Source organism: Chlamydotis macqueenii, chromosome 23 (assembly GCF_036417535.1).
Source record: "Chlamydotis macqueenii isolate bChlMac1 chromosome 23, bChlMac1.mat, whole genome shotgun sequence".
NCBI lineage: Eukaryota > Metazoa > Chordata > Aves > Otidiformes > Otididae > Chlamydotis > Chlamydotis macqueenii.
In genome coordinates this window covers 1,505,987-1,529,294 of record NC_141578.1, presented here as the reverse complement: position 1 = coordinate 1,529,294, position 23,308 = coordinate 1,505,987, and the positions used below count along the sequence as shown (strand labels likewise).

The 23,308-nt window shown below is 43.4% G+C and overlaps 1 protein-coding gene across 5 annotated transcripts in view; it reads right to left on the bottom strand.

The window, feature by feature from the left end:
• Positions 1-213: 213 nt before the first annotated feature.
• The window catches only part of CEPT1 (choline/ethanolamine phosphotransferase 1), a 31,594-nt gene continuing 8,499 nt past the window's right edge, over positions 214-23,308 (bottom strand). For 4 of the 5 annotated variants that reach the window (XM_086765452.1, XM_086765454.1, XM_086765450.1 and 1 more), the window contains exons 5-9: positions 9,112-9,196; positions 4,336-4,467; positions 3,315-3,473; positions 1,898-2,023; positions 214-1,138 (exon numbers count right to left, since the gene is read on the bottom strand). In XM_086765452.1, the coding sequence (XP_086621578.1) occupies positions 1,019-1,138; positions 1,898-2,023; positions 3,315-3,473; positions 4,336-4,467; positions 9,112-9,196 (622 nt within the window). In that variant the 3' untranslated portion in view covers positions 214-1,018. Of the gene's footprint in view, positions 1,139-1,897; positions 2,024-3,314; positions 3,474-4,335; positions 4,468-9,111; positions 9,197-17,037; positions 17,123-23,308 lie in introns of all 5 variants that reach the window. The other variant, XM_086765451.1, reaches the window with a different exon arrangement.

The window sequence follows — 23,308 nt, the reverse complement described above, 5'->3', positions numbered from 1 at the left end:
GGCAGTTCACCACATTTAAAGTGGTATTAAAACAACAACAAAAACCACCACCCCCAACTTACCACGTTACGCAGCAGAGAAAGCGCTTGGAGATCCTGAAATGACAACGTCGTACACGTAAAAGCGTTAGAAACCAGCTTTCTAAATAGCAGGCAAGATCGTGCTTCGTAAGTCTAGGCAGGACAGAGCAACACACACATCCGACGACAACTGTTGCTCTCAGAATTCTTGTTTATTAAGAGCAGAAAGGAAATTTTGCTTAAGTTTTATACATAAAAAAAGTAAACAGTAAAATTTTCTTTTTATAGTCTTTCCACTGAAGAAAATTGAGGAAATAAGTTGTCTTTTTAGATAATGTTTATTTAAAAAAATAAAATTAATTGACAAAGATACCACACTATTTTGCATGCCAGTCATCCCTTCTGCTTGCAGAACTCAGTTCAGCGCATTATTCTTTAGCAAGGAACCGCTTTATCAGCCACGCGTAAGCAAAAGAACCACGCCAGTCTGGCCTCAGACCTTGACAGCTGCGTCAGCTACACAAGCTAGTGCGATATCTCTGTTTTACCAGCTCAGGTCTTTAGTAAATAAATTCCAAGTGGACACTAAACAAGTATTTCACTAAGAGATGATGAAATATTAAAATTAAAAGCAAGTCGTATTGCAGCTGTAATTATACTACATTAGAAACTTCAGTTGTTGGGGCTCCATTCACCATGTATAGATGATTTTGTAATCAAGGTACAGAGACAGAGCGTTACTCCCTGCATGCTTTCCCAGGCTTTGAACCCACGGAGCTGACTACATGTAGAGCTGACTAAGGTGTACTTGGAATTCACTCTCTCAGGCAGGAGACTAGTTAAGGAGTGTCAACAAAGAATAAAAGTTATACAACACTGATTATTATAAATTACTTTGTTCTTATCTGCTTTTTGCCTTAGTCTCCTACATATCCTCACATCTGTTCATGTAGAAAACCAACTCTTTCTGGTTTCTCCTTATGGTGACTCCCCGTTTACTAATGGTGATTAGAATGCGTGGAGAAGGATTTGATTCGGAACACGTGGATGTGCAGATGGGCAGCAATCTGATTGCACACACTAACACAGTATCGCAGCAAATCAAAGAGAGAAAAGATCTGCCAAGAGAAAAAAAATTACATGCATTTAGATCTATGTTTATTAAAACAGAGTACAGGAGTATAACACCACCTGCATACTGTTCAGCATAAATGCTGGGGTCTTCCTTTCAAGAACTACAGCTCCAGCTGTGCAGGAATAACCACTCAGTGAAGAAGAACATAGACAAGCTGGAATTTTTCCAGCTTTGTAAGAATGCAGACTCTTAATTCTAGAGTCACAGAGAGGAAACTGTTACAGTAGCTATCCAGATCCTGTGAAATGCCCCATTAGCTCTGAATGGTGGCAACCATAAAGCAAATATCAATTTTATTAAAAGGTCACCACTGCATTTTGGTAGACTGGTTGCTTGAGTGCTCGATAAGCGCAGATGAGTTTAACTTCAGATATTATTTCCCAATGGGTGCTGCCAGTAGTGACAGACACACATTCTTTCAAGAGCTTAAGGCATTCTGCGCTTGCACCGTGCATAATAGATTCCCTTTCTAACAAGACACCAACACACATCTTCAAAATATTCTATTCTAAGCTTTGAATATTTGCTACATTGCTTTAAAACTGTTTAAACTCTGCACCAAGAGATCCATGTTTACCCCTGTTTGCATGAGCTCTATTTAAAAATCAACTGGGTGAGGTAGGTTCCCAGTTCCATCACCCCCAGGTGAGCCAGCTGGGCTCAACCAACGCAAACAGGACTGGTGAAAAAGCCTTCAGATGCTCGCAGTGATTGCTGACAGGCAAAGTGAGCCCATACTCACCAGGGCAATCCAGAGTACAATGTACTCATCGATAAAGCTGTTAAAATACTGGTCCAGAAACAACAGCGCCGGGCCTATGAATGCTGTGTCGTGCAGGTGCATTTCGCTTTTCGTCATGTGTGCAACCTACATTAAAAAAAAAAAAAAAAAGGAAGTTTAAGAAACAAACATATGCCAGCCAAGGTAGAGTGATTTCAGAACACACAAAGTCAAAAAAGTTACAGCTGAAGTCACATTACTGTAAGATACACTGAGTACTCAAGTAGCAGCAGCAATTCTGTTCTAGCCATGAAAGTCTACAGCTACGAGATGCAAGATTTGCAGAGAAGTATCTTATTAGAAAAAAAGAACGTAGCTACAGGAAAAAACAGAACACATTTTCTAGCCCACACACTTTTCCTCTTGCCAGAAACAAAACAGCAAAATAGAAGTAGATGGGTAAACTTAAGCCTGGAAACAAAAATTCACAGCTGCTGGATCTTAAAAGAAAAAAAAAAACAAAAAAAAAAAACAACAAAACCCAACACACACATATACACAAAAAGAACCCTGGAGCCACTTGGTGTTTCTCTCACTGCAGCTACTGGTTCCCATCCCATAAGGATCACCGTCTCTGGTTACAGTTTGATGTTTCTGTCTGTCCATGCCCATGGGTGACCTTCCCACCCTCCTCCACGCGCACAGAGCCTGTCCTACAACACATCCTCGCCTCTACCAGCACAACCGCTGATGTGACTACGTCGTAAACTGGTCTTGGTAAGAAACGGCCTTCTCTTGGGTTGCGAGTTACATCCCACACCGACCCAGTTCATCTGGCAACACAACATACGCCTGCAGAACAGAGGTGGTGTGGAGCGGTTGTTTAATCCCTCGTTCATTCTCTGTTCAACAGGGGCTCCTCTCTCCTGACAGCATTACCAGCTGTTCCCTGGAACAAACCTGTTCATAATTTTAACAACTACTTCTCTCCAATTGTTTAAGTTGAACACAGAGCAACTGTTCCAAACCTCGGCAGCTCTGTCACCTTCTCTCCCTCCTTCTCCCAAGCGTCCCTTCCCTCTGCACCTGCATCTGAGGGGGTTCCAGTCACCTCTGCTCCAGCCCAGCTCATCACCCACGTGCAAAAATACGCTGCAGAAGTGTGAGTGAACAGCTGGGAAAGGCAGAAAAACAGAACTTGGGCAACTGTAAGCTATACTGGCACTGACTGTGTAACTATGGCACCAGCTTGAGGCTTACCATTCCCCTTCCAAACAGGGGAAAGAATCCCCTGCACCTCCAGGCTGCCGAAAAGAAGTAAAGCACAAGTTATCACTGCAGCACACAGACAGTTAGTGGATGGAATAAAAAAGAACTTTAAAACCTACAAGAAGTTTTGCTGTGATGACAAGAGACTCTAAGGTTCTGGCACACTTACCACTAGTTTATTTGTTATCTTAGCAGATACAAAACCAAAAGTAAGTATATATAAGCAAGGATGCCTTTCAAAGAGCTGCACAGCAGATTTCTTGTAGATCATTGCAGCTAATGTGATCACCGACCCAATATGAAGAAAAGGTGAAAGGACGCTCGTTCCCTAGGGCGAGATAAAGTTACAGCGTTAGGTTAACAAAACGTGCATGTTGCAAAGGAACCTCAATAAGCCAACACTCCTGTGGTACGCAACGGGTGGTTTCTAACTAAAATCACATGAAAAACACGGCTTTCTGAACACTGCTACTAACAGGAACAAAGTGTGGTGACACGTGAGTGAGCAGCAGCTGAGAATGTGGTTCTCCCTTCTTGTACCGGGGAGAAAAACAAGGTTTTAGGCTGCAGGAAGTGCAGTTCTGACGCCCGTCACACAGGCGGCGGCTGACACTGTTAGCAAGTGACAGGAGACGATACTTCTATCACTTCTTCTGTGCCAGCTAGAAAGCAACTAAAACAGCCTTCTAGATAGCAAATAATTATTAGGCCTGTATAGAATTGCTTTTTGGAAAACCCCCAGGGCTCCAGAATCAATCACCACCTTCCCTGAAGCAGAAGGCTCTTCGCAGATACCTCCACCTGTACTTTTGCACTGCTATTATGAATAATTTGGATCTTTTAGGACCAAAACCATAACCAATCTTCCTGACAAAGTTCCTCCTGACTGCATTTTTGCGCTGAATGTTTCCATGAACTCTGAGGGTGTGTGTATTTGTACAACCTGTTTTAGATGATTAATTCAAAAGCAAATATCAAAGTGCCACGAGCACTTTTAATCACTCAAAAATTAAGTCTATTGACTCCTAAAGCTACTATCCTTATGCAGACAATATTAGTTTTTCCCAAGCCAGCAAGGAACTGAAATGAAAGTGTTTCACATGTAGGAAGCATTATGCTAAATAAAAATCAAAGGCATGGCTGAAAAGCCACAGAGTGCTGAAGAGTAACTAGCAGAGCAAAGTACTTACTGCTATAGTGGATCCATTCTTGCCAACTCCACCTGTGAAGATCACACCAAAGTAGTTTGTACAGGAGAATATGGTTCCTGCGACAGTACACAGGGCCGGGAATATTTTCATCTGAATATTCAGTATTGGAATCTTGATGGAAGAGAGACAAGAAGTTAAAATAGGCACAAGCAAACTAAAATTGGGCTTAATACCTCTGGCGCACTCAAGCACTCCACTTTCCAACACCACGTTTGCTTTTCTTTCTCTGCTATACAGAGATGTAAATTTCTACAAGGCACAGAGAAATATGTATTTTTCCAATAATCCTTCCATCAAGCTTCTCATAAAGCCGGAGTTATCTTCAGTTACCTGAAAAGAGCCATCAAAAGCAAAGAAGTGGACAGAAACCAAGAATTTGCTAGCTACATCACCCAGCTACCACATGGAAGAGAAGTGCACAAGTTATTTTCTGAAGCTGGTTGTAAAACTCGCAGCTGCAGCCCAAGACCAAACTGGGCAAAGCAAGAGACACTGGAGACGATGAAACAAAGCCCTTCAAGAAACTGGATACTACCTTATGGGCAGCAAACAGATCAGACAAGTTAGGTCAGAGTCAGGGCGCCTGCAGCAAGCGATGAGTTGCTGAAGAAGTGGAAAATGAGCACAAGCAGCTTCAAAGAAAGGCAGCAGTTTTCATTTTCTAACAGCAGTGTTTCAAGCAGAACAGGAGAAACTAGAAGTGAAGAAGGAGTTCGAAATAAACCACAGCAAATGTTTCGGAAGCAAGTGTGTAGAGAGAACTACCCAAAGCTTCCCACAACCTGATCTGTACAACTAGAAAAAGTCTTCACCTGGTTTTAATTCAGAACTGCAGGCACAGCACTCAACTGCACAAACATACCTGGCTCCCAACAAGGAGTCCAGCTACACAGAAGCCCAAATCAGGGCAAGTTGTTTCTATTTTTCTTCAATTGCACTCTCGGTGTAGCTTTCAGCATTTCCTGTCGGCTTCAATAACGTCATCTCTCCATCTTTTCAGGGCACATTAAGCGGCACAGCCAGCTTTAACTCCTCATGCCCTGCTCTCAGGCAGCCCACGGATGAGCACCCCATCACCTCTCCAAATCACCGCCCCGCAGGCTTCTGGCCAGCTGGCAGTTTCCTGACATTTGAACAGATATCTCCCTTGCCTCAGCTGCGCTGTTAAGTCAAAAAACATCTTCTGGAAGATAGCAAAGAGAGTAATGACAAGTAAACAAAAGGCACACATTGCCACAGACTGGAGTGCTAACTGGAATCGTTCGTTAACGTAGGAGGCACAGGACTTCTGAAGGTCTCCCAAAGGAAGGTACCTGTGCTGCCCTCTGCTCCAGCAACAGCACTTCGGTATTTAAAGAATGGGGTGAATTTGCTTTTCTACAGGAAAAAATAACAATGGCCAGCTTCATACAGGAGTCAAAAGCCATTAGGCTTGACATTTTCCAAAGATAAGAGGAGCCTGCTGGGAAAAACACCCCATGAACTCCGATCTACTCCCAACACATCCGAGAAGGATGCTCAGGAAAGGCAGAAGGATGAGATCACACTGTTATAACATCCAGTTTGGCTAGTTATGCTTCATTAACACTCTCCTTTTTGCTTCCACTATCCATCAGTGATAGGTATTAGATTGCACATATCTGGCACAAATAATTAATGGGAAACAAATGCACATACAGAAATTTGGCAGAGGGGAGTTGAAGGAGAGGTATAGAAAGGCAGCGGCTGCTCAACTGCCTTGCACATAAAATGGAAGCAGCAAGGCCAAAAATTGGAAGCAAAGGCAAACAAATAGCACGGAGAAAAAAGAAAATAGGTCTGAGTAATGGGAGAGAGGGAGTTATACTCCGCATTCTTCCTACTAAATGGCACTGCAGCCCCTGCCTTTTTAAATAAGGGGACACTACAAGGCGAGCCACAAGACCTCCTTGTCTGGTAGTCCATGTATCACCACAGCCCGTGCAATTATCCCCACCTTGCTGGTAACTGCACGGGTTTCACCGAAGCCAGGTGCATGCAGAACTTCACAAGACTACGTCAGTAACGCAGAGGAGTATCACAAGCCAAATCGTTTGCAGACAGATTATGTTCTCTGTCAGACCCTTTGAAGTTGCTTACAAGAGAAAGGCTACGCTGCACAGAAAGCTTCTGAATACAGAAACGTCCTGGCAAAGGAAGCATTCCGAGCTCTGTCTGTGAGAAAACACACATGCATGTTAACAAAAACAAGTGGCAGCAGGCAAAGAATGAATTAACGAGCGCTCGGCAGAGCCTGGATTAAAGCAAGTCCAGAATCATTCGCCAGAAAATTAACGTCAGGCCTCCAGCCTAGATGCCATGGGAATTCTGTGCAGCATGAAGTGAGATTAAAAATAAAATAATTAGGAAACAATCAGGAAAAGAGCACAGGTAAGAGTGTGAGAGACCACGCGTCCCGAGGGGGATAGAGGCACTCCCCGCAGGAACTGTGCCTGGCTGGCTCCCAGTCCCAAATACCGCAGGCACTGCGCAGCTGGGCGCGCTGGGAGTCCTCCTCGCAGGGCTGGGTCCCAGCTGCGGCTCAGAGCCGTGCGTACGCACGCTTCGTCACATCTGCAAGAGGATTAACAGCTCATAGCGGGTCAAACCCAAGCTTGCTTTATATTCACAAAGTGGTTATGCTTTAAAGATTGCATTGTGGAATAAAACTCAATCAGTTGCAGCACTTTTCTCACTTCTAACAGAAAAAGCTCCCTGTATAACCAGCGCAGCAGACAAGGTGCACCTGAGCTCGCTCCCTTCACTCACACTTTCCAGGCGAGGGCTTCAGCTCCAGTCATACTCACCGTCCACCAGAAATCACCGAGCCGCAGAGCCTGGCAGAGCGGCGTCTTAACCTGCTTGAAAGAGAACTGACGCTGACAGAAAGAGGGAAGCCAGCACAGGGACGCAGAGCTTCACAGAGAAAAGCAAGCTCATGAAAGCAACAATGGACAAAATACACAGTTCTACAGTTAGCCTATCCAGATTGTTTTGGTTTTTGCATGTTAGCGTAAGAAAGTGGAATGTTTGAGTACACAACCACATTTTATTCCATTATTCCCCCCCCCCCCCCCCCCCCCACCGATAAAAACAAACCAGAAATACCAAACCACCAATTTTACCGTCCCGTTAAATATTAAAGGATGGGGGAAGGGGGTGAGGTAAGAGGGGCTGTGCGATATATTTTGCTCCGCAAGTAGTAAATAACATTTATCTCCAAATCAACACAAAATCTGACACGTTGAATGAAACAGGAAGATTCCTAATTGTCAGGGGAAACCTGATCAAGTTTGTTCTCTGGAGAAACACCTCCATTAATCCAACACCAGACTTCACAAGGGTTTCATCTTTTGGGAGCTGACTTTGTCAAACGCTGCCGCAACCCAGAACTTCAGAACAGATTTCAAGATTTTGCTGAAAAGGGTTATTTAATAGGTTCTTTTAAAAGGTTACTTATTTAAGTTATTAAATAACCCAAGAGAACAATTTCTAAGCTCACGTCAACATCACCTTGCACCGAATTGTGCCAGAGGCTGCCGTGGCAGCACTTTCTCCCTTTTTTATACACGGAAAAAGGAAACGAATAACATGAATGGTGAAATCCCTACTTGTAACAGGGAGCAATAGCTGCTCGGGGGTGCTGGCCACACTGATGTCTCTGGAAAGGTTTGGCACCGATAAACTGACTTATAGACTTTTTTTTTTCCAGTTAGTTCTATCCACACTCGTTCTCTTCAGATGGTATTTACTCTGCAGTTTTCATAATTAATTATGGGGGCCGGTGTTTTTTAAAGCCTGAAAGCATGGGTAGCAGAATCAGGGTAGCCAAAGTTAGCTCCTTTTTCTACATGTTTTCTACAACGTTAGAGGGATCATTTCTAGTTATATAAAGCAGATCAGAAATTCAATTTGGGGTGACACGTTTCAGTAATTTTTGACCATCTCTCGGTTTTATTGCAAATCAAGATTTCCTGAGAACCCACCTTGGGAATTGCAGTTATCAAGTACACAATCAAGATCAATGCTCAGGAAGGAAAACCTTCCAGGAAATCAATGCTTGCGATGCTATTTCCAGAAATTTGCTGTATTTATGTATGCATATACATGCTTTTCTCTGGGCATTTCTATTTCAACAGCCCAACGTGGCCTCAGTAATGCAAACAGAGTCAGCTTAATGCCACCCCATAACCTGCCAGCATAGTGAGCCTACATCCTAATCAGCTTTCTGAATTAGGATGCTCACCGTCAAAAATAAAAAAGTAGAAAAAACCTCATTGCATTCCCCCCCCCCGATACAGGGGGGAAATGTCAGCCACATTCAGGCCAAATTATCTGACGGTTACCAGCCGCTCTCCAAAAACTGCCCCCGTATGCTCAATCCAATTTAACACTCCTCCGCTGCTGATCTAGGTTGGGGCACGGAATTCATTCACGTTTTGTCAGCTCTCAAAGGAAGCTGGACTTCAGTGAAGCTACATTTAGTTTGTGCAATACCTGATAACCTTCTACCCGCAAACACAAGATATAAAATAATAATTTGTTTTAATAGCTCTGGTAAAACCAGAATGCAGAGTTATTGCCATGTGACCTACACTCAAGAATATATATTTCCATGTATAAGGAAAAGTGAGACCTTCCCCTCACAAACTAAACCGTGCTGCTACAGGCAGGTGGTTCTTCCAGGTGTCTACGAGATTATTAAAGAGGAGCAAACAAGAACATGAACAGAATTACCAGAGATTGCCAAAAAGGTGGTCCTCCAATCACTGCCAGTAAATGCATGATTATTATGAAGATTTGCACTTCAGTCACATCAATTCTGATTAGGTACAAAAAGCCAAAAGAAGCAAAATTATTCAAAGCAATTTCAAGTCAATTATTTGCAAGCGCAGCAGCTCTCCTCTATCATGCACAGTATAAGAACTCCAAAATACTGATGGAAACAAGAGGGAAACTTTATAAGCAATTTAGAAAGCAAAAATATATTTTCATTTTCTTGTTAAAATTAAGGGTCATGCTGTGCTATACTTTTTGTTTTATTTCACAGTGCAATTAAAATCCATTTTGTCACAAGGAACGGTTGGAACTCTTTAACTGACCACTGCCAGTTGCAGAAATATTCAGTTTTCACCTTACCCACCAAAAAAAAAAAGAATTTTTTAGATTATAAAATTCAGGAAGGACACTTTCAATCCCTATTCTAGTCCGTATTCTATTTTCCCATATGAGTGTTCTCTGCCTAGCAGAATAGCTTTAAGAAACACAAATCCCTGAGGAGCTTCTGCAGGTGTAAACGGTACGGGCAGCCGAAAAAGAGAAGTCACTTTGTGTCTAGCACAGCCGGCACGTTCTGCAGAAGGGCGAGACGGAAAGGCTTATGGAAAACATCGAGTTTAGGACTCTGTTTAAAAGAGCATGCAAAAGTCTTGGAGCTAGCAAGAAAACGGCGCTACAAATCCATTCCAGAAAGAGATGTAAAGAAAGACAAGTGAAATACAAAGCGGAGGGACTTGCTGGTGTACAACGTCTCACACTGGAGTACTGTATCAAAAATAATCCTTTGAGACAGTGAAATATTTACATATGCCCTATCTCTAATAATACAGTTCTACCTAAAAGACTCCAAATCACCTCCTGCAAATACATCCTTTGCTGTTACAAACATACTGTTGATGTTGTCTGCTGCACAGGCATCAGGGAATAATGGTGCAGGGCTTTTTTTTTTTTTGCCTCTCTGCCTTAAATGAGCTAGAAAACCAGATAATTAAGTTTGGTATCAGATCAGCGTGCCACCAAGTTCTCTCTACAGCCTTTGTTTCAGTTCTGGAGCGGATCCTCTCATTTCAGTATCTCCCATCTGGCCAAAATCTAGTTTTGTTTCAGCAGCAGATTAATGTGCACAGGGGATAATCAGGAGGCTGCATCCAATTCCCACGCAGAGTATCCCCCAAGATGAGAAAGCAGAAGGGCAATGGTTCAACGCAATCTCTTCTCTTACTGTGGATTCTCTAAATGCTGGCTGCTGCACTCAGCGGGCTGTAACACCGCATCCACCTCCTGCTATGCAACTCCAGCTTTCCATCAGCCAAGAGATTTTCTGCACAGCTCCCTAGGAGCAGGACACTCACCTACGGAGCAAACAGCAGAACCAGCACGCTGCGGCACCGCTGACAGCAGGCAAACGGGACAGGAGGCACCCAGCCCCTGGCTATCGCTGTTATGAACTACCGCTGCTCCCTCCCTAAATCGGCAAGAAAATAAGCCGTGATTCTGCTCCCTTCTGCTGCAAGAATAACGAACACAGAGAGCAGCAATACCCATGGAGTAGCCAGACTCTTGCAATATAATAGGAAAGTTCAGCCAAAGCTGTTGGAGGAAATCTAGAGAAGATCCCAATAAAAGACAGTTTCCTTCAGAGGCCTTTGCTTTGTTAGTTTTCACTACACAAAGCATAGAGATAGGAGATACACAGGAAATAACCTCCTGTGTTCTGGTTTGTTCAATAACCATCCTGTAAGGCAATCAGAACTGGCCTGGGGGAAAAAAAAAATTAATTTCCACAAAGAGGAAAGAATGTTCTGAAATTCTGTATCTTCAGTCCTCATATAAACAAATGAAGCCATTGAGCTACCTTGCAAAAAAAAAAAAAAAAAAAAAAAAAAAACCAATTTAAAAAAAAGTAAAAGTGCTCAGCCATGCAAGAAGAGAGGTACACAAAACACCTGATTTAAATGCAAATTGCTTCCTCCTAGCTTTTGGAATCAGCATGGAAATGTGTTTTCAGTGCGTCCAACGAGGAAGGGCTGAGGCAGCTCCGTGAACCCGCACAGGTTAAACAGGAACGCGTTTGAGCCGATTTGACTACTTCTGTCAGTGACCTTTAAAGAATACAAAGCAAGAGGGAAAGTTCACAGCAACAGTGACTAGTAACTAACATACATAACTCAAGCTTACAGCTTTCTTTGGACAGTAAAAGAGGTTTCTTTTGACAGTAGTAATCTTAATGCAAACTAAAGTAAGCTCATATACTTTTAAAAAAATTCAGGTCGTGAAAGACAAGCTCTTACACAAAACTGGAAGCCCAACCAAAGCCACGGAGGCAGTGCCTGGTTTCAGGTTCAGGAGACAGCATTACCTTCTTTACACAGCCACGGGACAGCCTCTGCTCCGCTGCCTGGAGTTCTGCCCTCCGCAACTCAAACAGAAATGGCATCGGGCAGCTGGAAAGGGTTCAGCAACAAACTGCAGGTATATTTGGTTAAAAACTCCTCCCTGACTTCAGAGCCTTATATTGCAGGACAAATACGAGTCTTAGCTTCAATTCTACATAAAGAGATTTTCAACACTACAGGGCTCCTTAAGACAGAGGACAAAGACGTCAAGACCAACTAAGAAGAAACTAAACACCTAAACTATCACCTAAGCAAAGCCTAAGTTCTGAACACCAAGGATGAAAAAGGCCTGGGAACACCTTACCTACAGGACATCCTGCCACTGCTGGATGACTTTTTAAAAGACATGCTCCATAACTGCAGAATACCTGCCTGATGGAATCACTCAGTGATTTTCTTTTTTCCAGAATGTAAAATGGCCACAATTTAGAATGAGAACACAGGCAGCGGCCCGAAGCTAGACCGCAAAAGAGACCAACATTTGGAAACAGCTGCTGGGTGAAAGGAAGAGGAGGCACACTGTTCCTCTGTTCACTCAGCTTCAATTTGAAATGGCTGTGCAACTAGAGCATAAACTGGAGTAAATCCATGCTGCTGCTAAAAGGAGCAGTCATTCTGGCTTCTCTAATGATCAACCCCTTTCTTCCCCAAAAGCCACCTGCCCAGTCCCACTCTGTCCCTTGTGCCAGCACTACAGCCCTGTGCCATCACCTGGACCGGGAAATCGGCTTAGCTAAAGTGACCCAACCAAAATAAAAGAAGAAAAAGAAAGGTTCCTGGCCCAATTTCTAGTGTATCAGCTTTCCTCAGCCATCCTGCGTGGCCTCATGAACGATGCAGGCCAGAGGAGAGGGCAGCGAAGGGCCGCGCCGCCTCTTTGGCTGCCGAACAAAACTGTGCTGAGTCAAACTGACCGTGCAGCTACGGACTGGGACAACTGGGGGGTAAAAGGAGGAATAAACGGGAAAGAGTTAAGGCTTCTGAATGCGACACAAGTGGACTGCTAGCAGCACTCACAGAAGTCCTGAAGAGCCTTTAAAATGTAACACTGTAAAATAAGAGAAAGAAGGCAGCGGGAAAACAAAGCAAGGGTGGTTTGGTCAGAAAGACACCGAGCCGAGGTAACGCGCGGCACCACCTGGAACACGTGAACGCTGCGGGAGACCTAGAGGACATTCATTCCTCACTTTAATGATTAACTTGTATTTGTGAATCGTTTCAAGATAAAATGTGATAGAAAGACCCAGAAATTGCCTCAGTTGCCATATTGTTTTTAAATTCGGATGGAACTGGGAAGTACCTAATAAAATAACAGGACAAAAGCAGGGCTGCAGGGAAGTCGTTTGCTCAGTGTGGATGCAGACTGACTGAAGCCTTTCTGGCTACCCACACTGGCCTTGTGAGGAAAAATCCATACAGCCTGCCGCAGTGGCTAGGGAGGTTATTTGCAAAGCAGGAGGATAAACATTCCTGCTGAAATATCCCATAAATAGTACTATATTTTTTGCATGCAAAGTTCTGTTGCACATTGGAGTGCCTCTTCCTATGACGAGGGCTGTAGAAAACACAGACTGGAGTAGTGGATCGTTTATCGATTAATAGTAAAAAGATATTTTTGGTTCAATGCAAAAAGATAAGTACCACAAGAAGGAAAACATCCCACAGCATTAGGAAATCCAAAGTGGGGAAAGGCCTTTAGTGCTGCAGAGCCCCCACCGTCGTTCCTGCGGCCTCGCACAGCTAACAGCCTGGCACCGCAGGCAGGCCTGCGAGAGAGCAGAAACATTTCAAAGCAAGAAGGGAATCAACCCGTTCAAAGCTTGATTCTATTTTCTCCTTCTGTTTATATTTATTTACTTGTTTAAATGCTACAGTGGACATCGTAGAGAAAACAAGTGGAAAGAGCTAGCAGCATGAGTCTCTTAGTGCCTCTCAACTGAGATATTTTCAGCAATCACTTGAGCCACACTTCCCCTACACACAGTTTTTTGCCTGGTGTTTCCTGACAAATTGAGTCACGTCAGCATTGCCCAAACAGTTTACATTGCTAGGATGATGCAGAGACCTAGCACACAATATGTTGTGGATCCCTAATACCTACAAAATGAAGAAAAAGCAACAAACCATCCCCCTAAGACATGCCCACTCTGCAACAGATGGACATAAAGCCATTGTAACGGTTCCTCAGGCATCAAGCAGTCTGGTTCTAAAGATCACTTCTTCAAATAAACCAGGGGCTTTTCCATCGTCTAAAGAATAAAGAGAAGACCTCAAACCAGGTTTTTAAGATCATCAGGAACATATAGGCAAAGAACCAAAGAACAAAGATCAGACACTGAAGACAAATCAAAGAACCTAGACTCAATAGTTTAACAAACTGAAAAGGCCAAGACAGAACATCCGATTGCAAGGCTGGGAAAAACACTGGATTTGACCCTGAAAAATACTGATTCTGCAGCAAAGTGGTGTTAGGAAAGAAAAACAGCAGCTCTGCAGAAGCGAGGCTGGCAAGCAGGGACCAGGTCAAACAATGTCAACACCGCACCAGCTCCCTCTGTGAACTGAAGGCTGTAAACAAGAATACCTGCATGTTTTAATTCAGATAAAGTCAGGGAAGCATAAAAGCTGTGAGGTTTTAAATGCACGTCTCATGCCTCGCTCCCTGTCTGCCTAAATTCAGAGGACAGCAAACGCCCACAGAGCTTCACAGGGCATTCCCCAATTATTGCAGAGACTGCAATGGCTTCTACGGCACGCCCTGCACCACACCTTGTTCTGCTAACCCACCCTTCCTTGGCACGACAAACCTGACTGCAGATCACGCGCTCGTTTTCAAACCAGTGTTCAGTCTTCTGACATAACAGAAGATTACCAGGAACATTATTACTTTAACATTTTTTCCCTATAAAAGCCTGAGTATTCTCCTGATTCAGTCATCTTAAACATCTTTATTTGCAGTGCCTCTGTAGGGTTGTGCTAAACTGTATTAAAATGCCCAGTTGTGATCTTTAAAAAAAAAACAAAAATGTGAGGTAAAAGACAACAGCAGGCAAAAGTCACATTCCAGCAGCACGAGGACTGGAGGGTGACACTGCAGGGCTGCAGACGATGGATGCAGGGCTGCAGCTCTCTAGAATTCCGCACATTTACACGTCCAGTTAGAGTAAACCTGTTCTAACTCAATTCCCAAAATCTTTTTGTTTTCCATTGTTTAAAGCCTTCAGGTTCTTTTAACTAGTTTCTCCAAAGGCATAAGCAAACACCATTAACAATTTAAGAATTTTTTTCCCCTCCTTGATGAATAAAGCGCCTCACTGCCCAGCGTGTGCAAGTACAAGGCTTATCTGCGTTGCGGGAATTGCAAGCTATGACTTCGTATTTCCCCAGATCACGTCACATTTTCAAGCCACGGCTATATTATCATACCTTCTCATCACAAAAGTTTGTCACGTGAAACAGCTATCAGATGAAAGACAATTGCCTGAACATGTATTTCCTGTAGCTCGCCCATCTCAGAGATGGTGCAATACTGAGAGGAAGGTCCGTACCACCCGACCTCAGACTGTGCAAAATAAGCGCGGCGCTTTGCTTGTTCGGCGTAAACGACTTTGAAGCAGCAGCATCTTTACTTGCTAGTTAAGACTGAAAATAAAGATGCTAGAAGACATCTGAAACTACACACGTAAGACTTTAAGAAGATAAACTAAGCCTATTCTGAAATTTAGTACGCCTGAAAACTGGTTAAAGTCAGCGTGCACGAGGGGACTTGTCAGAAGCAAACACTTGGCATTCTGCTACTGGAGCAAACGTGACAAAACGCTCTGCCTGGCTCCTCTGCTGCACACACCAGTCCTATCACCCACTGTGACTATTTGTACAGCAAATCTCTCCTCCAGCGGCAAAGGCGTCCTTTCCAAGGGTGGAGGCCACAGCTGGGCTCTACAGACTGACATCTCACCTCTGCAGAGAAGCAGATCTCCTCTCTTCTCCATGAGACAGCAATTCGTCCTCATCCATTTTAAACAACTCATTTTCATTACAGAATTTGAGTTGCTTCCTCTCACAGAGCTATCATACCAATGGGTGACTTCGGGAATCTCTGAATGTTTCATTACCAAGGGATTTTTTAATTTTTTTTTTTTCCTTCCTAAGTGACTTCTTGGGCAGAGTCATAATGCTGTTATCTCAACAGGCTAAAACCTTGATGAAGCTCTTCCTTCAAGTTATTGCTTGCTCCGTTACCATTTCCTGAGACTAATTACTTCCAGCCTTTCATGGCTTGTCAACAAAGTATTTAAAAATTATGTCATCTCACTAACTTTGCAGCATGCCTGACGGGCGCTTGGCTGCAACTGTCAGATGCAGCCAGCAGATATGACAGACACCATGACTTACCAGATTGCTGATATTGTTAGATCTAAAGTAGAGGTGGGAATTACAGACTCTTTCTAATTACAGACTCTTTCTAATAGCCTCATGAAAGCAGAAGTTGTGCTGCACCCATTATATAAGAAAAAAAAAAAAAACAACCACAAAACGAAAAGAGAATAGCATAATTTTTGTCAATGCAAGTTTGACAAAGGGTATGTAAACAAGTCACCAAAAAAAAAAAAAATCTTAGTTTTACTTAGAATCTGATGCAGTTCCAAGGAGGCTGTCAAAAAGCTGTTCTTGCATCCTCAAATATTTAAAGGGAAACTCCTGGCTAATAATGCAGCAGCTATGAGAGACTTGTGATGCTATCATTTTACTGGGGGGCAGGGAGAAGCCATCCATATACACTGTACTAGAAGAGCTGAAATAAGGACGACAAAGTCCTTCCTAAAGAGTGGTAAGCAAGAGGGGAAAAGGATATATTTAGCACAGACACAAGGAGAAGTATTTTGAGAATAAAGACAACCAGGAAATGAAGCTAGTTAACGATGAAGCCACAAGCACAGTTAAGCAGCTAGCCTGCATGGAAGAAGTAGTAGGGTTCAAACCAGTCATTTCAGCCAGTAACTGGTGACCTTTTAAGCTATGGCACAGATCTCTGAACTAGCCAAGCAATTCTTTTTTTTCTGGTGGAAAGGTATTTAAACAGCAACAGCAAAAAAAAAAAAAATTCTACAACTTTAAAAAGCAGTTCCAACAAAATTATTCTATGCCCACACTTACAGAGCTGCTTCCACAACCCTGGTTATCTTTTAGGTGAAGCCAGAACTGTGACAAAATAAAAAGAAATGTTTAAAGCAAACTTTTCTGTGTAACGGGCAGGTTTTTGTTTTGTTTTCAAGTAAAATACGGTGCTTTCAAAAATTTTATTTCCAGTTAGATCGGATTTTTACGCTCATTCATACTTGGCAAACATGTTTTCCCCTCGGATTAAAGCACTTGTGAAACACCTTAGAAGATGCTCCCCGTACACCGGTCACTTTGTGCATGACACAGGCGCTGTCTCTGTTTAGTCCATGCCATCACTTGCCAGGCAGCGTTAACATCGCGTTACCGTGTAGTTCCAGAACCAGGGCCCCAGAGTTCCTGTGAGGAGCTGGATTGCTACGGTACAGAGCACAGACTCCGTAACATCAAATCTACGCGCGAGGGAAAGAAACATTTCAGAACGTTTCGCTGAGCACTTCAGTTAAGTGGAACCATTAACGTGGATCTTCGGTCACGGCATAAAGAACCAATTCCAGACAGCTACTGTGCAGCATTGCGATGATGTAAAGGGTAGGTCAGAGGAAGGGAATTAGTGACCACAAAAAATGAGTATTAATGGATTAACCAAAATATTGTAACCCACATAGTGTTTTACACATTCAAACTCCATTCAGAGCTTCTACAATTTACACTGCAACACATGGGCAAACAATCATCAGTGTGTGCATGAGTGAACAAAATTACAAGTCCTTGCTCCAAGTCACAGCAAATAAAATTCATAATCAAACACAATGCAGAACATCTCATCTCCCTACCCCACTCTCATCTCTCCAAGTGACGCTGAATATATAAGTTCTTCACCTGAAGATGCTCCTGCATGTTTTTTTTGTAGAGCAGAAGCGCCGACTGCATCCTCAGTCTGCCACCTCTAAGGGAAAGCAAGGAGTAACGCCTCCCTGCTCAGGCAACTCCTTGGCTTCCTGGTAAATAATGCTACAAGAGGTCAAGTGAGCGCTAGACCCCTATTAGGTGGCAGCCAAACCTCTTCTGTTTACATTTATTTTTCACCCGTGTCAAAGGGATGAAAAAATATCCTGTGGCAAACAGACCCCAACCACCATACACACTCATTACGGTAAAATGCAGACCGATAGCATTTTGTAACTAAAATATTTTATAATGTGATCAAACTGAAATTACAAACCATCTAGTTAAAAAAAAGCCTTCAGCCATAACAGATTTTCATTTACGGCAGTGCTTATCAAAGTATGCTTGGAATAGAAGCATGCAGGCTGCCGTCCAGTAACACGGCAACTGATTAGAAAGGAACATCAAAGACAAAGTTCATCGTGATGGCACTGACAGCTTAAGTGTGGTAACGATGTGCAGTCCCACCCCTGCTGAGAGGGTACAGCGCATTTCAGCCCGATAAGCGTTCTCAGTTTCATAATCCCAGCGCATAATGCGGTATATAGTTAGAAAAGGTAACACTGGGTATTTTGGGAATGCAGGAACATAAAGTTGCATATGTAAGTGTGTACATTTGGACAGCTGCAGTTTCTTTTCTTTTTTTTTTTCCTATATTACTCTAAGTGCTATTTGTAACTCAGACATGGATTCATTTTTATAAACATTATCTGGGAAAGCTTACAAGGGGACCATCGACCTCGGCATGTGCTTAACTCCACTTGGATGCTGGCAGTGACAGGTCTTATTTTGCACGCTGTCTGCTCTGCTGGGTTCCCCAGCCACGCTGGTAAGAGTCCGGAGCCAATTAACACACAATTGATTAGTCATGCATCCAGAATATACTTGTCAGTGCTAATTTATCGAGCATATTCCATAAGCAATTCTTAAAAGGCCCTGCTTGATTAAACAAGCCATTAGACTTTACAAGGGCCACCACTGAATCAAGTTTCAGAGTTTGGAGACAGCTGCAGTTGGTTCCTCCCTTGTCTGGAACGGTGAACCAAAAGGATTTAATTTGTAGTTGAGATATTTCCTGAGAAAGTGAACCAACCAAGAACAACAGGAAACGGACACTTAGACTGGAGACTGCTCTGAAATCACGTCAATCACTATCAGTACACTGCTCTAACACAGCTTCTCTTTAATACAGCGTGAAACCAGGGGGGCGTTACGTGCCATCCTCCCAACACACAGAATTCCCTGCAGCAGTCCTGCGCAGCACAACACTGCAGACAAGAAAAGCACTCTTGCCTCATCCGAAGTTCGGAGGCTGGGGAAGCTCACGGGGATGTGTCCACTGTTCAACACTCTGCGCAGCAGCACTCCGGCCCGAGAGCTGGCGAGCCTTCCACCTGCCTTACCCCTGTCTACCAAGCGTGCTAGCGGGATTACTCAGGCTGGGCAGCGAACTGCGAGTCCGAGCACGAGACAAAGGAGTGTTTTCTTAAGGGAACCACTGCAGCATGAAAAGAATGTTCATCATCACAACGCAAGAGAAAAAAGGCTAAAAGTCACGTGCTAGAGGTCTAAACGCTCAGCTTTAAAGGTTATTATGGAGTTTAACCTTAACTCATTCCGACCCAACATTTTACTTGGACGTAATGAAATACAAGTAGCATACAATAGCAAACCATACAGAAGAAAAAAAAGCGCTCCCAGCTACAGGAAATTCATCTTGAAGTAAAAAAAAAAAAAAAATAATAAAAAATAAGATGCCTGCATATATGCAAGTTCATCTAACATTACAAGGTCAGATGATAAGCTTTATAATAAGGTCAAATAATAAGCTTTTCTCCTTTCCTTGTTGTAATATACTTAAGACACCATGCAATTTTTTCCTTTTGCTGCTCATTAACACAGATTAAAAGTCAGATAATAGCAGGTAAAGCACGTGGCTATCATGTTGAAGCTCACAGTTTCACAGAGCAGTAAGATCTTTCAACGATAAATGCAGAAAAATCAGCAGCAGCATCTCTGCATGCGACTGCTTGGTTCCTGCTTTAAAACCCTGCTAAGGGACTTGCGAGGGGGAAAGGAAGAGGACAACTGTGATGTGGAAAACCCCCCTTATCACTGACGTCAGCCCTCGGCAGTTTCAGCTGTACGTACCACGCTGCAGCAAGGCACTTACACCTATTTCTGTGACACGTATTTCTATGACACATGCAGAAGGCAGCAGGTTGCAAGCAGCAAGCTTAGCACCTACCACAACAACACCTCAACACAGAGGTTCTCTGCGTTTGCACCAAGTAAGTCCCTTCCTGACATCAAGAGAGACTCAGCTGAACTCCAAACCTCCCTCTGCAAATACCCAAGGTGTTAAAGTTCTTCAAGAAGTGTTGGAAAAACTCATAAAATGGAAAGTTTCAAGGCCTATAATCATGGAGATTACTGCCTGATCTCCTACCATAGTCCCGAGATCCTGACGCTGTTCCAAGAGCAAGAACTCAGTGTGCTGAACTTTGACTTGGAAGGCTTCCATCTCTGTATTTTGATATTTGGTGTGAATTTTCTATCCAAGACAACACGCGTACTCCTGTTCTGCTACCTGCTAAAGAAGAAGGCTTCAATTTAGCTGCTTTCTGGAATACAGCTTCATTTCCTAATCTCTCCTTTACACCTCCACGGTAGTACTGGCAAGAGGGCTCCGAAGGCAGGTTAACCAAATTAACCTTCCCTGCCCAAACCAACCCGTTAGCAAGCGGGCTCTTGCTTACATACAACTGCTACAGTGTCACTGAACAAGAATGTTCCCCCAAGTTCTCCAACATTCCTCAGTAACGGCTGTTTTGTTAGACAGCCTGAATGCTTTTGCTTTCTCTAGGGACTGTTACTCGAACAGTGAAGTAACATTTTTAACTTTTCAGTTTTATGAAAGCTGCTAAGAACTGATTGTTCCTCTCAGCGTTTACCGAAGTGCCTTTATGAAGCATCCTTCGAAACTAATTTCTATCTCATTGTCTGTGTATAGTAACACATACATATACACAAACCCCCTCATGATTTCTGCTATCGCCAACTTTCCATATTTCAATGCAGAAAGGTTGGGATAAACCAGACAATGCAATAACTCATAGGAGAAACACTGGAGGCCATGGTGCAGCAGCATCCTCATGTCTCTGGGTGGACCCTTGATGAGTGCCCACTGGGTTTTTAAAATATGATTTAACACTTCCCCCAGTCCAGCACGGCCAAGCGTGCAAGGTCTTTACCCGTGCAGTGCTGCGTCTCACGTCTCTTAACACAACACTCACTCCGCAACGCGGAGCCCAGGTCGGATCTGACAGGGACTAACAGCTCCAGCTCCACTGCTATCTGTCCTGGATTTGAGACAGCTCCTGCAGCCAGGCTGGCTGTGCGCTGCCCTTGTGAGGTCAGATACAGCACTGAACCTGCATAAACACAGACCTCTCCTGATACACTTCTGGAAGCCAGAGCAGGGAGCAGATGCGGTGTGGAATCCAAGGGGAATAATTTTGGATCTGGAAGAACCAGAGCTAGTAATCACAATTGCGCTCCAGCTACTGGCAGGCAGATTCCCTTCAGGGTTTGTGCACCATATTCCCTAGTGATCCCAGTTCTGCACTGTGTTCCTAAAATACCAGATCTCCTTCCACATGGACGTGTGGAAGTCCACTGGGCCTTGCCAGTCTGATTTCTGTGATATGCAGAAGAAAATGCACTTTTCCCAAACCAGAGATGCTCCAGTTCTGGCACAGCTGCACCCATACGAGACTAAGCCTGAAACAAAGCTCGTTCTGTCCTGCAGCCCAGCAAGTCCACAATCCAGATAAACCAGTTACTGTGCTGAAAAGAGACCAGAACGAAGTATTTGGACTGCTTTAATATTGGATCTTCTCCTGCAATTCAGAATCACCTTTTTGTTTCTTCAGACGTGCAGGATATCCCTGCTCTTTCACAAGCCCGTTCCCAGGTCAGCTGTTTGTTCTTAAATGAAACTTCCGCACACAACTCCAGCCCTGCTGCTCCCTGCTGCCTTCGCACTGCTGATGTTACCTACGGCGACTTCCCCACAGCCCGTCTAACCTGCTCCGAGACACTTCCTGCTTCCTCAGGGGGAATTTTTAGGCAATACTGACCTCTAGCTATTTTTTTAGCTATTTAACTAACTCTATTGCTTTTTGAAAAATCGGCATCAGCTGCCAAGGTCTGATAAAATTAGATGGTCATTTAAAGATGGAGACAGATCACTGGGACCTTACAGTCTCAAGTGATTACAATCCTGGAGTAGTGCAGGGCAGGTCCTCACAGCTGTCAGTGGGAAGAAAGAGAACCAGCGCAGTTGATGTATTCAGTAATTGGGCACAATTAAGCTAATGGTTTTCCTGCTCCACCTGTAACACTCCATAGGAGTTTAGCAGAAGCGATCTTATTGCCTCCTCCCTCAGGGTGAAGGCTCCTGCTCTGCAGTCTGCCACAAAACGCACCGCTTCGGCGAGTTGCCCGTGCTGGTACGGCAACAGCGCATACAAATCAGACGTCCTGTTCTGCAAGCGTACGCTCACTTTGACACACTAATCTGTCTTTTTTCTTTTTGAAGACAATGGACTCTGTCAGCAAGCCAAGCTGATGACACATTTAACTGTTTGAGTTTGAGCTGTGTGTAAGCAGTACAATATTAATCTCTCCCTTTAGCCATCTGCTGCTCTTCTGAGCCATCTCCACTTTGCTTATTGAGTTGATCTCTAATGAAATATAATTTCTTGGACATAATCTCATGACAGAAACACAATAAGTTTTCAGTTTTATGACTGGTGAAATGAAAGCTTCAGAAAAAAGCAGTATCAAACAGGGAGAATCAATTAACTGGATAAATAATCTCTGAGTTTTTGCCATAGAAATGAACGTCAGCTTACGGCGGTCTATTAACCTTGCGGCACGGGGCAAACGAAGAAAAAAATGTGTTTACTACACAGAGCTGTCTGTTATCTAAAATAATGATACGCACATTTGTGTGCTTATTGCCTTCTCTAAATTAGCTACATATTGATGGATCATCAAGTTCCCCATAATAAGGCCATGCATAACAACAGTATCTCCTACAAAACACTGTCTCCAAAATATAAAGACTCCTCACAAAAGCAAGCACTGAGCACCAGGAGTAACGTACACATTTGTCTGCAGCACAAACTGGGTAGGTTTGATACCTGCATCTGTAAAGTCAAGCACATGCCAAGGTCGGGGGGTTTCGTGTTCTTTGATCGATAACAGGAAAACTTTAACTATCAGGGTCCTGTAAAGTTCAAAGGGAGCTAAAAGCATTCAGTATTGAGACCTTTGGTACAGCATCAGAGTCAGAAGCCTAAAACAGTACAAGATTGAGCCAGATGTCTCACTTGAAAGATTTAAATATCAGAGAACTGACTGAAACGATTCTATGTGCTTTGGTGTGGGCAGGATTACAACAGGGGTCTAGATTTTCCTTCTTCCTTCCTCCAACAGACATCAAAAATTGCTCCAACGTCTTACATTTTTGAGCAGAAACACAGAAGTTTGTCAAGAGAATCTGCATTAGTATTCTGTCAGTAAGAGCTGTTATAGACAAGAGGTCCATAATTGTACTGTTTTAGCAGTATCTGGGGATCCACAAATCAATAACAGACTGTAAATAAATAGTGCATGTTGCA